The sequence below is a fragment of the Mirounga leonina genome, unplaced genomic scaffold, assembly GCF_011800145.1.
Source record: "Mirounga leonina isolate KUSES-001 unplaced genomic scaffold, KU_Mleo_1.0 Mir_154, whole genome shotgun sequence".
NCBI classification, from domain to species: Eukaryota; Metazoa; Chordata; class Mammalia; order Carnivora; family Phocidae; genus Mirounga; species Mirounga leonina.
The window spans coordinates 15,020,266-15,033,277 of NW_023270389.1; the positions used below are offsets into that span (position 1 = coordinate 15,020,266).

Here is a 13,012-nt window from a genome sequence, read left to right on the forward strand (position 1 = left end):
TATAAAAAGACAAAATGAATATTATTTTCAAGAGTGCTACTTGTATCTGGTAATCCCGTTATTAGCATGAGGTTCTAAAGATGGTAATAAAAACATACATTTATTTTGCCCAAACAGATGATATTATCCCTGTTTTTTTGATAATGTCAAGGGGTGTAAAAGAAACTGCTGAGTGTTTTGCATTTGACCCACAAATAGCTACTTTTGTTTTTAGGGCCGATATAATCCTTACCTTAAAAGAATGCCTATTTGCTGGTGTAATATTTATTTTTGTCTAAACGACGTTAAATGTGTGTGTCTCCATTACTGATTGAGGAAAAAACTGCTTAGACAATTATTCTCTCACCAGCTTCAGGGCAGAGAGCCCTTTAAACAAGGGTCACTCTGAAGACCTTATTCTCAATTCTAGAATGTCTTTAAAGACAAAGCAATTCACATCAGATTACATGATACAGTACTTAAAGGAGGTTAAAGAGATTCACATTTTTCCTTTGGCCAAAAATGACTCATCTTCACTTAGTTTATGAGACTGATTTTTAATAAATTTTGCTCAGTATCATTGGAACTGCTAAAAAATCTAAGAGAAAAACAAAATAATCTAAGAGAACACAAAGCCTAGAAGATGGGTGACTCTTATGAAAAAGCATGTATTTGAAGAATGTAAGATTAATAATCCATTCATTAATTCATGGATGATTCTACCCTTATTGAAGATTTTAGTAGGAGTAACTCAGGCATAGTATAAGTAGGCATTGTTACCTCTGTTTTTTTCATATGGTAGGACTCCATTTCAACTTACAAATTACTGCTCAGGATCTTTAAGATGTCAATTGAGTACTGGCATGAAGTTTAGTTTTAGACTGTACACAGAAATGATTTCCTATGTATCTGTCCACATGTTGAGGGTTTGATTGATGGCTCTCCTGACTTTGGGTCAGGAGTGAGTTCACATCTCTTGGCAGGGCTTTGGCTTATTCCCTGAAAGTATAAACAGAAATCTAATATTCACCAATTTGATTATCCTCTTTCAGGCGTAATTTGACTTAGTGATATTTAACTTTAGCATTACAATTTAAAGGGATTTTAAAAACTGGAACATATTTGAAGAAAAGTGAGAAAGGTGATTTTAAATTCAACTCATTAGAAGGAAGAAAAATTTAAAGAATGGAGCTTGATCAGCATAAATGGAAGGCGTGGGGTAACTTCTAAGACTCTCCATTTTCTTGTTTCTTGTGTTTTTGTCTTTCTACAACTCACTTCTTTCCTATTCTCTACCACTTTGTACTTTGCTAATTCCTTTTCATCCTTCAAGAGTTACTCTAGAGGAAGCTTCATTCATTTAGTGAAAATTTAATGGGTACCTAGTCATTGCTAGTTACTGTTCTGGGGAATAAGGAAACAGCAGTGAATAAAACAGCAAAAAGAAACAAAACAGAGCCTCCTCTCATGGAGTTTATGATATAGGCTTGGAGAGGAGACTAATGCTAAAAAGGAAAGTAAATAAAATATGCAAGTTAGGTGTGGATAGAGAGAATAATCATATAGGAAGGGGGCTAGGAAGGACTAGGCTACAGTTCTAGATAGGGTAGCTAGGAAAGGCTTGCTAAAAATGACATTTGAGGAAATATCTGAAAGAGATGAGCAAATAAGCCAGCAGGTGTCTGTAGGACTAATGTTAAGTAAGGGAAAAGAAAAAGCAATGACTGAGGAAAATAAGTGCCTGGAATGTTTGAAGAAGGCAGTGTAGCTACAACTGAGAGTACAGGAACATACTAATAGGAAATAAGCCAGGGATAACAAGGGGCCAGATTGGGTAGGGCTTTGTAGAACTTTAACTTTTACACAGGGTAAGAACTCATTGAAGGTATTTTTGCAGAAGAGTGACATGGACCTGCTTTTGTTTTAGCAAGAATCTTTGGGCTGCTGTCCTGAGAATATACCAAAGGGCAACCTGTACCAAATCAGGGGGCCACTGCAAAAATTACGGGGAGGAATGGTGGTGGTGGCTTGGGCCAGAGTTGCAGCAAGAGGAGTGATGAGCAGTGAGTGGATTGTGGATCTATTTTGGAAGTAGAACCTCTGCATTTGCTGGATTTGATGGAAGAGATAAGAGGCATGAGGGAAAGAGAGGAGTTGAGGAGGACTCTAAGGGTTTGGGGCCGAACAACTGGAAGAAAAGAGTTGCAATGTTCCAAGATGAGGAAAGCTGTGGAAGAAGCAGGTTGGGGCTTAAGAGCAGAGCTCTATTTTGGAACATTTATGTTTGAGAAGCCTAATAGACTTCCAAGAAAAGGTGTTGAATAGAAAGATAGATGTAGTGGTCTAGTTTAGAAGTCTAAGGTAGAGATAAGCACTTAGGAGTAATCAACATAATGATGCTACTTAAAGCATTGAGATAAGATGATTTTATCGAGGAACTACTTATATATTCAGGAAGAAGAGGTGTAAGGACTGAGTCTTGGGGCACTTCTATATTTATAGGTCCAAGAAGAGGATCCTAGCAAAGGAGACTGAGATCAGCCTGAGGGATAAGAGGAAATGAAGAGAGCTTGATGTACTTGCAGCCAAATGACATACGTGTTTCAAGGAGGAGGGAACCATCAGCTCTGTCAAATGGGGCTGGTGGTCCAAGTAAGATGACAACTGGGAATTTACTCTTTGCTTTTAGTCTCATGGAAATCGTTGGTGACCATGATAAGGGAGTTATGATGATGTGGCAGGCAGGATATTAGTGATGTATAGGAGAATCCATCAAATTGGTACACCTATTAAGGGTAAGGGGAGGTAGGTTTCTCCCTTTCAGAAAAAGGAGTTATAAATATGGAAAGAGAGAAAATCAGAATGAAGAGTGTTAGATTAGAACTGAATTTATCAGTGTAATCTCACTTCATATATGTGTGTGTGCACGCAAGCATATATACGTAGATGTAGAAACAACATAGAAGCAAATGTGTATGTATGTGTATACCTAATATCTGTGTCTGTCTGCCTATCTATCTATCTATCTATCTATCTATCTATCTATCTATCTATCTATCTATCATCTATCTATCTATCATCTTCATAGTCCCTACTTCTATCCACTGAGAGGGAGTGGGAGGGTCTGGGAGAATAGCAACCAAACAGTATGATATACTTAGCAATGATCTTTGTTCCTCAATGTCACTGATCACTTAAGAAACCAGAATTTCCGGGTGCCTGGGTGGCTTAGTTGGTTAAGTGTTTGCCTTTGGCTCAGATCATGATCCTGGGGTCTTGGTATTGAGCCCTGAGTTGGACTCCCTGCTCAGTGGGGAGTCTGCTTCTTCCTCTTCTTCTGACCCTCTCCCCTGCTCGTGTTCTCTTGCACTTTGTCTCTCTCTCTTAAATAAATAAATAAAATCTTAAAAAAGAAAGAAACCAGAATTTCTTGGAGAAATATCTGGTGCTAGGGCAGGGAAGTAAAGATGATCCTGGAATATTTTGTATCAGAAAGCAAGAGGATGCTTAAAGAATTATGAGGACATGTCAATATGACACAGAATCCATCTTCATGAGTCCTCCATTGTCTCAATGTGGAACAACTTGAGCATCGAAATACATATTGGGAGTCTTATATCCCACTGAATAACATACAGATTCACGAGTCTGCATAGAAATAAATGTAAACAATGAAAGCTTAATTAGAAACAGGATATTTATACAGTCTCTTGAGTATCTGCTCACAAAAATGCTTATTAGTTGCAAAGGGAAACTGTGTATTTTTACAGTGCAGAAACCTGACAGATACCAGTTTATTCATACAAAGTTATCAATAATGGAACAAATAGAAATTATATAATACATGATAAAATGTAATGATCACTGAATGACCTGCATCTAATCCTGAGGAAACAGACACACCCAAATTGAGAGGCAACCTACAAAATGACAGTGGTCTTCAACAGTGTTAAGATTATGAAAGTCAAGGAAAGATAGAAGAATTGTTCCAGATCAAAAACCTAAGAATCATGATAACTATATGCAACATGTGATTCTGGACTAGATTTTTTTTTATCTGTAAGGGACATTTTTGGAACAATTGGCAAAACTGGAATTGGTCTGAAGATAAGATAGTAAGGCTGTGTCAATGCTAGTTTTCTGATTTTGATGATTGTATTGTGGTTATGTAGAAGAATGTCTTTTTTTTAAGAGCAAATACACTACAGTATTCAGGGATTATGGGATTTGTCAGAAATTTAATCTCAAATGTTTCAGAAAAAAAATACTGTTCTTGCAACTTATCTGTCATTTTGAGATAGTTTTTTTAAGTAGTAAAAACAAACTAATTGCACTGTATTACAGAGAGAATAAGAAAAGAGACACAGGACAAAGCACATATAGACAACTCATTTGGGAGGTATCACTGTTGTGGGAACAAGAGAAATGGGGAAGTATTTGGAGAAGCAGAATGCTAAGATTATTTCTGTTTCTCATCCTTGTACCCAAGCATTTTATTCATATTTATTTTATTGCATTTGCCACATTGCATTGGAAGAATTTTTATAGGTCCATTTCCATTACAGATTGTAAATTCCTTATAGAAAAGGCCTGTGTTTTATGTATCTCTTATGTATAGCATAACACTTAACATATCATAATATGCTCATTAAATATTCAAACAGTAGAACCATTCTCAAAAAAACTATGTTTGTTTTTTAAAGCTATGGCTTTTAATGAAAGATGTGATGATCAGTTTCCTTGCTAAACATGGAAGACAAAATAAGTTGACTTAGTTTTAAGGAAAGGAAATTATAGTTATAACAAATAACTTCTAGATTTTGGGGTATAAAATACTAAACGGTTACTAGGGTGTTTTACAGCTAATTCTAGTTACTTTTTGGAAGCCCTCTGTTTTGTATAGATAAAATAGAAAAGGGAACCAATGAGATAGTGAGATAATTAAGAATGTAAAATAGTGTGATCATCTGTACACTGAAAGCATTATTTTTTTATGATTTTATTTATTTATTTGAGAGAGAGAATGAGAGACAGAGAGCATGAGAGGGAAGAGGGTCAGAGGGAGAAGCAGACCCCCCGCTGAGCAGGGAGCCCGATGTGGGACTCGATCCCGGGACTCCAGGATCATGACCTGAGCCGAAGGCAGTCGCTTAACCAACTGAGCCACCCAGGCGCCCCACTGAAAGCATTCTTAAATGTGGAATTGTACATGAAATGTTCTAGCCAGTATCTACAGAAAATGGGCTGGCTCTATCCCCATGCCCTAGGAAATCAACAATAAATCAGACCACTGGCTGATTTTTCCATCACATATCTGTAAGCTAATAGTTTTTTTCTTTCTTTCTTTCTTTTTTTTTTTTTTTTAAGAGAGAAAGAGAGTAATTTAACAGTTTGGGAGGAAGTGGCCATGAGAGTTTCCCATCCAGTCAAGATAGGATGAAGAAAACCGGTTATGTTCCTATGTTAAATTTTTAGAGATGGATTTAGTTGGAGGCATGTTTGTATGAGGTTGTCGTAAACAGAGCTTTAATAGATATGAAGGGGAAACTAGCAAATCCAAAGCATCATACCTAGAGTGAAAATGTAATATGTTGAGGCATAGACTACTTCAAGGGCCTGGCTTGTCTGAGTTACTCAGGAAAGAAAAGCAAAGCGTGTGTGTGTGTATAGGGCACAGGGATGGGATGAGGGGATGGGAAGATGGGAGGAGGGGAGAGGAGTAAGTGTTGCAATAAAACATATGAGCTCATGGAAAATGAAAAGTAGAAACAAAAACAAGAAAAATCTTTGAGGAACTTATCTGCGTATAAAGTCATTTTCCTGTAGAATCTTTCATATGGTCAAAGGGAATGAAAATATAAGCAGTTATTTAGTGAATCAAACTAGTTGTGGGAACACATGCACATTCCAAATATTTGAGGGCAACCCAAGTGATTAATTTCTGCCAAATCAGCCGTCCCAGAATAATTGCCTGACCTCTTTTATTCATATTGTTTGTATAAATGTGGCTCAATAGGGAATATTTAATAGACTAGACTATTTATAATTATATAAAAATTCATGTTAGTAAACAAGGACACTCGGCAAAGGTGATGAATCCTTATATGACACATTTATCTGTTAGAAAATGGTGCCTTCATCGCTTAGAATTGTAACAGTGTAGATTGTGTTGGTGGTTTTATTTTTGGAGTATCAATTAGTCAATCAATCAATTAGTATTTATTGAGCTTCTGCCCAGCACTTAGGGCACGCTCATCAAATTTGCAAATGACACAAATCTTGGAGGATGGTAAATACATTGATGACAGACAGAGCGTCCAAAAAGATTTTGACAGCCTGGAGCAATGGGCTGAATCTAACAAGATGAAATGTAACATGGATAAATATAAATTTCTGTCCTTGGGTCCATGAAACTAACTGCGTAAATACAAGATGGGGTGGATGTGTTTTAAGCAGTATGTAAGAAAGAAAAGACTTAGTATTTTAGTGAGTAGTCAGCTCAACTTAATTTATCAGTTTTAGCTGCATGATGTCATTGCCAAAAATCTAGCATGCAATTTTGGATTATATTAAGGTGATAATCCTGTTTCAGTTTGGCAAGTCAAATCACATGTAGAGATTGCAGTACTTACGAAGAGAGCCACGTTTTAAGAAGAGAGAGACCCCAAACCATGTCATATTTAGAACACAACAGAAACGAAGCGTATTTATCCTGAAGAAGACTTAGGAGAAAATGCCATCTTTCTTTACATCTGTGAGCTCTCACATGGGAAAGGGATTGGTATTGGATTTGTCTGGTGTAGTTTCAATAGTTAGAGCTGGGAACTATGAATTAAAGTTATAAGGAGATCTTTTTCAGCTTTATCATTTATAATAGTAAAAGCTGTTCAAAGATGAAAGGTTCCCCAAGTCTGCAGAAGGGGGACACTGGAGCACTTAAAACTCAGTGTCCTTATTTTGGGGGTAGTAGCGCTGCAGAAGGGCAATCTGAGAACTCAGCAAGGTAATGTAAGTAGAGCATTCAGCAAAGTGTCAGGAATATGACAAGTGATTATGTAGTTCATCGGGGTTGTTACCCTTCTCATTGTGGGAGGTGTTTGACGTGAAGCCGAAATCATCGCTGAGTGGAGTTCTAGCAGAAAGACTCACGGATGGGTCTGACACATGAGACGGCTGTTACTTCGAAATGCTAACTGGGTGTAACTGACTAATAAAAATCGGTTTGAACAGCCTCTGGAACCCATCAACCTTTCTATGTGACCTTGAATATTGTAACCTTCTTGTTTTCAATTCTCTGTGATTCAGTTTCATTACCTTTAAGATAAAGATAAAATAACAAACCTTCCTTGGATTGTTGTAAGGATAAACAGAGAAAATACACATAACAATTTTAATGCCCAACATGCTGATTTTTCTATAAATGTGAACACTTTTATAATGCTGAAGTAGCTGGAAAAGGATTATTGAAAGATGCAGGACTTGAGATATGTTTGAAAAATACTAAAAATTTAGGTAAGTGAAAGACAGTAGCAAGGTTCTTCCCATAGAAAGCAAGGTTCTTCCCATATCTTGGACAAAGCATGGAGATGGAATTAAGCACTGTGTGATCATCGGACAGTGAGGAGACATCTCCAGTTAGATGAAGTTGGCTCTTGGTGATTAGTTAGAAATCAAATTGGATGGGATGAGTAAGGAAGAACCTCAGAAAACCTTTGGTTTAGGATAGTAAACAGTAAAAGGGACATTCCACATGTGCTCAGGTAAGGGAACAAAACATACCTATGATATTTTAAAATAATCTTATGGAGTTTTCAGAATAAATTGCCTTCCTTATGCTTAAAAAATTATGGATGCTTTTTTGCAAAGCCTTCTTTAACCTAGAAATAGAAATTCTATTTTAGGGCAATTTCTATTTCAGAAAGTCCAAGACATGTTTCTTCCACAAAGTTTTCCCTTCAGATTCATATCACAGTTTTCGTTTTTGTCTGAATTTCTTAATATTCAAAATGATGATCTTTATATTTGTATCATCCATCATCATCTTTTAAGGGTAAATTTGAATTCAAGATATATTGCCAAATCACTTTATATTAAATCTATAAAAAAGGTATTATTCAAAATTCTTAAAATGGTTTTGCTTTAAAATGAGACCCGTTAAATTAATGAAACTGGTATTTCTGGGAGGCTTGTAAGTTGGTTCTGAAAAGACAAGTCTTACAGGAAAGGGCCAAAATTATACACCATACATGAATGGATTGAGGCACAACTTCTCAAAGCAACTCTTCGAAAAAGACAACACTTTATTAACTGCACTGAATCAGTACTTAAGTCAAAAACAACTGTCATCATTTATAGTGTTGCAAACACTAGTCTATTAAAATTATTCATACATGTAAGTGCCTTGTGAAAAAGGATCATGACTTTATTTTCTTTATTTATAATTTATAGGGGAAGTGTGAGTACTACCTTCCTGCTTTATTGAATTAAAATGAAATTAGAAGAATATAAGCAACAAGAAAAGGATTTCTCTGGTGAGGAAGTTAGCACAGGTATTCTGCATATTTCCTAGCCTCAGTCAGTACTTTCTTTTGGTTGTTGGTGGCCGGCAGGAGCAGAAAAGCAACAAAGATTTGGCATTTCAGTGGAACAGCTGATGATAGTTATGATACTCCAGGTGGACTTGATTGAATTTTTTTCTTGGTAGCTTCTCAGCTATTGCGTGACTTTCTGGAATTTTGAATTACACCCCCATCTAATCAGGCATGAAAATGGTCAGGAATTCTACTTAAAACAACAGCAACAAAAAACAACTAATACACTCTTGTGCTCAAAGGAATGAGCACAGACTACCATAGGGACACAAATTTGACCCCCCCCCCAAATCATTAAAATGAAATATAAAACCTCAGGAGAATGAAGGGTCGAGAATGACCTGCTCCCCTCTATCTTCTTTCCAATGTGTTTTTTGAATGTCTTATGAGGGGATTTAAGGCTTTTCTACCACTGGCTTGGCCAATTCGTTCCTTCAAGCCACACCAATAAACACGTACAAACTCCTCTAATCCCCGAGAGGTGGAAAATGAGATGGGTGTGAAGTTTACTTCAGCAGAAGGCTTTCTTGTCGCAAATCAGAAATTCCACCACACATATTCCTATTCCTCCAGATAACTGGCAAGGGGATCATCAGAATGAGCTATTGCCAAGAACTACCTGCATCTTCATGGTTCCAGTGTGATGGGGCCCCAGACCAGAATTGCAAAGTAGTTAAGAGAATCTTGGAATATAAAACATGGTACAGAACACCAAAGAAGATTTAATCTTATTTATAGAAAGGTGGTTGATAGGGGAGGGGACAAGAGAAGAGAGTGGCTTGAGATCATCATTAATCATTTTGTAAGTACCAACAAAGTGAAAACATCCTTGCAGAATTCACTGCAAGTGACACTGAATCCTTCTACTAAGCAAATATGTGATGAGTTGATAAAAAAAAAAAAAAGAAGGTCCTGAACTCTTGACTACAGATATAATACAGTGAATATAGAAAATCAAAAACATGCTTTCTATCTGACTCAAAATAAAGGTGCACTTAAACTTGTAAAAGACAACATTTTTATTTGAATGATATGACAGAACTGTCACAGGAGTGTTACCTGCTATAAAGAAAGCCTAAGAATTATTACCTTTATTAGACCAGTGACACTGAGCTTTAGCCATACATTTCTAACTTCTGTCCCTCTACAGAGACAATTTTCTTTTCTTAAATAAACTGTCATGCTAGTGTTAATATATTGTTGGCTCTCTCATGCTCTGAGAATACAGCTGATATAAAACATGTATATGTTAGATTGGTAATAGTATCTTTAGTGTAGCTGACTAGAACAAATGTGTTTCCCTCATGGCTGTGCTAATGTGATAAAGGAAAATTGGCTGTTCATCAGCTTTTGGCTGGGTAAAGACAGTAGAGATGGAACCACATTCTTTTTTATGCATTAATACCATCGAGAACTTTTCACTAGTTATATTTCATGTGCCTGCATGTTGCACAAAGATGTTGTAAAACATGAGATAATGCTACAAATAACAAAGTAGAAAAGCCTGTATCTTTTATAATGATAACAGTCAAACACCAAATGACAGTAACAGGCTGTAAAAAATGGGTTGCAAAAAAAATGCAGCCCTACGACCCAGCCGAGAGGTATATATGCGGGCCCACGAGGAGATGGTGTGTGGTTTTGGGTCTTTATGTCAAGGCTTTGTTTTAGAATTAAGTAAAATGTAACATGGGGTCGGTAGACTTAAAGAACTACATGGTTTTAATAAAAGCAGATTAGATAGTATGGAGAAAAGCTATATGGAATAACTTTTTGAAGAATTAATATTCCCAAGTAATCATGTTGTTAACTCCCAGGATTGGTTGATTGGTTTGTTTGTTTGCTTGGAGAGAGAGGGCTGTTGAAAAGTAAGACAGTCACTCACTCACATAATGATCTAAAGATGTTGGAGAATGGCCTACTTTCATCAGTTATTGTGAGGAAGTTTTAGGAGAATAGCATTTTGAATGCTATGATTTCATTGTATTTTTAATTAAAATGTTAGCATCTAGCCTTTCAACTGCAAGACATTGTATTTCTCTCTTTCCCCTATCCCTACTCCCACCCTCATGTTTTTTTTGCCATTTCAGCCCCTTGGCTAGAGCACCAGGGATTCCCTGTACATTCAAATTAAAAGCACTTGAACAGGACTGTTTGTCGATACTAAAGTTGATATCAAACAGCTGATCAGTTTATTCAGAAATATATGCAATCATTGAAGATTTTGTATAGATACCATCCATGAAGTAGTCTGAGTAACTGTTTGAATTGGCTCTTCAGGTATCACTGCACACAAATAAAATTTCATAATTTCACAATTATAATGTAATTAAGGGATCATCTAGCCATAACTCCTGGAACAAATCTGGTTGGTTGAATGTTTTATTATTTATTATTTTTATTTTTTTAAAAGATTTTATTTGAGAGAGAGAGGTAGTACATGAGCGAGGGGAGGGGGACAGGGAGAGGGAGATGCAGGCGTCCCTCTGAGCAGGGAGCCCGTCACAGAGCTTGATCCCAGGACCCCGAGATCATGACCTGAGCTGAAGGCAGATGCTTAACTGGCTGAGCCATGCAGGTGCCCTGGTCAAATGTTTTAATAAAATTTCTCTGGAACACATCCATGCTCATTCACATGTGTATTGTCTCTGGTTGCTGTCCTATTACAATAGCAGAGTTGAGCAGTTGTGACCCGGACCATTTGGACCACAAAATCAAATTACTTGGCTTGCAGATAAACAGCATTTATTCTCTGCCTGTTTACAGAAAAAGTTTGTTGATCCCTGATGTAGAGAGTTGTTAGGTTGTCAGATTAATTAGCCTAGAATATTTTTGTCAAATTTTTATATTCTGTATTGGGGAAGTAAATACAGCTGAATATTACCAACTATGGTACCAACACTAATAAAGGAAATATTTACAAGAAACATTTCCTATTAACAACTTAAATTGTATTATATCCATATATTATACATTTTTGGTATATCTAGCTCTGAATATTTCTACCTTTTGTATTCATTTCTGTTTATTTCCAAATATGGTTGTAACAAATTTAGTATCTAAAGGAACAACATATTCTCAAAAAAGTTATGAAGGCATGGCAGTCAGAGCTACTTAAATATATGGGACAAATAATTATATATACCTGTGAATACCCTGGTAGATATCACAGCACAAAACTATAATATGTAGGTTCATATCTAGATATACAAACACACAGATATATCATTGAGCCATTAAAATAGTTTTCAGTCTTTCCAACTGAAGAAAGTAGTGAAGTAGGAAATTAACTTGAGAAAGACTGCTGAAATGTAATTATAAAATACAAGGTTACACAATTAAAATAATAATGGTGATAATTTCTTGCAGGTGCATCAGACAAAAATCAGTTTCTTCATCAATGGTTTGGAGGAGGATAATACAGCATTTGATGCAAGAACTCTAAGTGGTTCAATTATAGATTTTGCCTCTGGTACTACACAAATAGGACAGAGTTTAAATGGTAAGATTCTGACTTCAGAAAATTATTTTATCCAATTACAGTATTACTAAAGAAAGTGTCAAAAATAATATTTTAAAATATCTAGGTTTATTTGTTTCCTAGGGCTGCTGCCACAAATTAGCAGCAACTGGGTGGACTTAATACAGCAGATATGTGTCCTCTCCCCACAGTTCTGGAGCCTATAAATCTGAAATCAAGGGTTTGCAGTGTCGTTTTTCTTCTGGAGGTTCCAACCAGTTCTGTGCCTCTTTTTCTGGCTTCTGGAAGTCCATAGTGCTCCTTGGCTTGTAGCTGCACAGACCCAATCTTTGCTTCCATGTTCACATGACCTTCTCCTCTGTGTCCTCTTCCCTTCTCTTCTAAGAGGACTTGTGGTTAAATTTATCACCCCCCTCCATCCTATATGCTTTCCTTTCCAGATCCTTCATTATATATGCAAAGACCCTATTTTCAAATAAGGTCACAATCTCAGGTTCCAGGTGGACATACATTTTGGAGATCACTCTTCAACCCACTATACTAGGGAAACTTTAAAATTAAACGGTAACCTATTAAGATCAATTTTTAAATAAGAACAATGAATGATAAACTATATTTTCTCTTTTTTTTTTGGTTTGAATTTTAAAGTAGGACTTAGAGTATTGGAGACTAAAAAATAATATTCAACAATAATAAGCTGGATTTATGGTGTTCATATCTTCCTGCCATAAAAACAGGCCATATAGGTTTAAAAGATACTATACGCTACATCCTGAATAAAAACAGAAATTGAATTTAGAATTATCTGGAAATAATTAGCACAATTGTCTATAAATCACCTGCACTTTAAAAATGGAATTATTATCTTATATTATTAAATAATAAATACTCATTATAATAAAATTCACACAATACAGAACTCTATGGAATAAAAAATATTTTACATTTTTCTACCTTTATA

General features: G+C 36.1%; 1 protein-coding gene across 1 annotated transcript in view; it reads left to right on the forward strand.

Moving 5' to 3' along the window:
• The window catches only part of USH2A (usherin), a 702,118-nt gene that overhangs the window by 28,384 nt on the left and 660,722 nt on the right, over positions 1–13,012 (forward strand). The window contains exon 3 of the mRNA XM_035010130.1: positions 11,940–12,072. Within this exon, the coding sequence (XP_034866021.1) occupies positions 11,940–12,072 (133 nt within the window). The remainder of the gene's footprint in view (positions 1–11,939; positions 12,073–13,012) is intronic.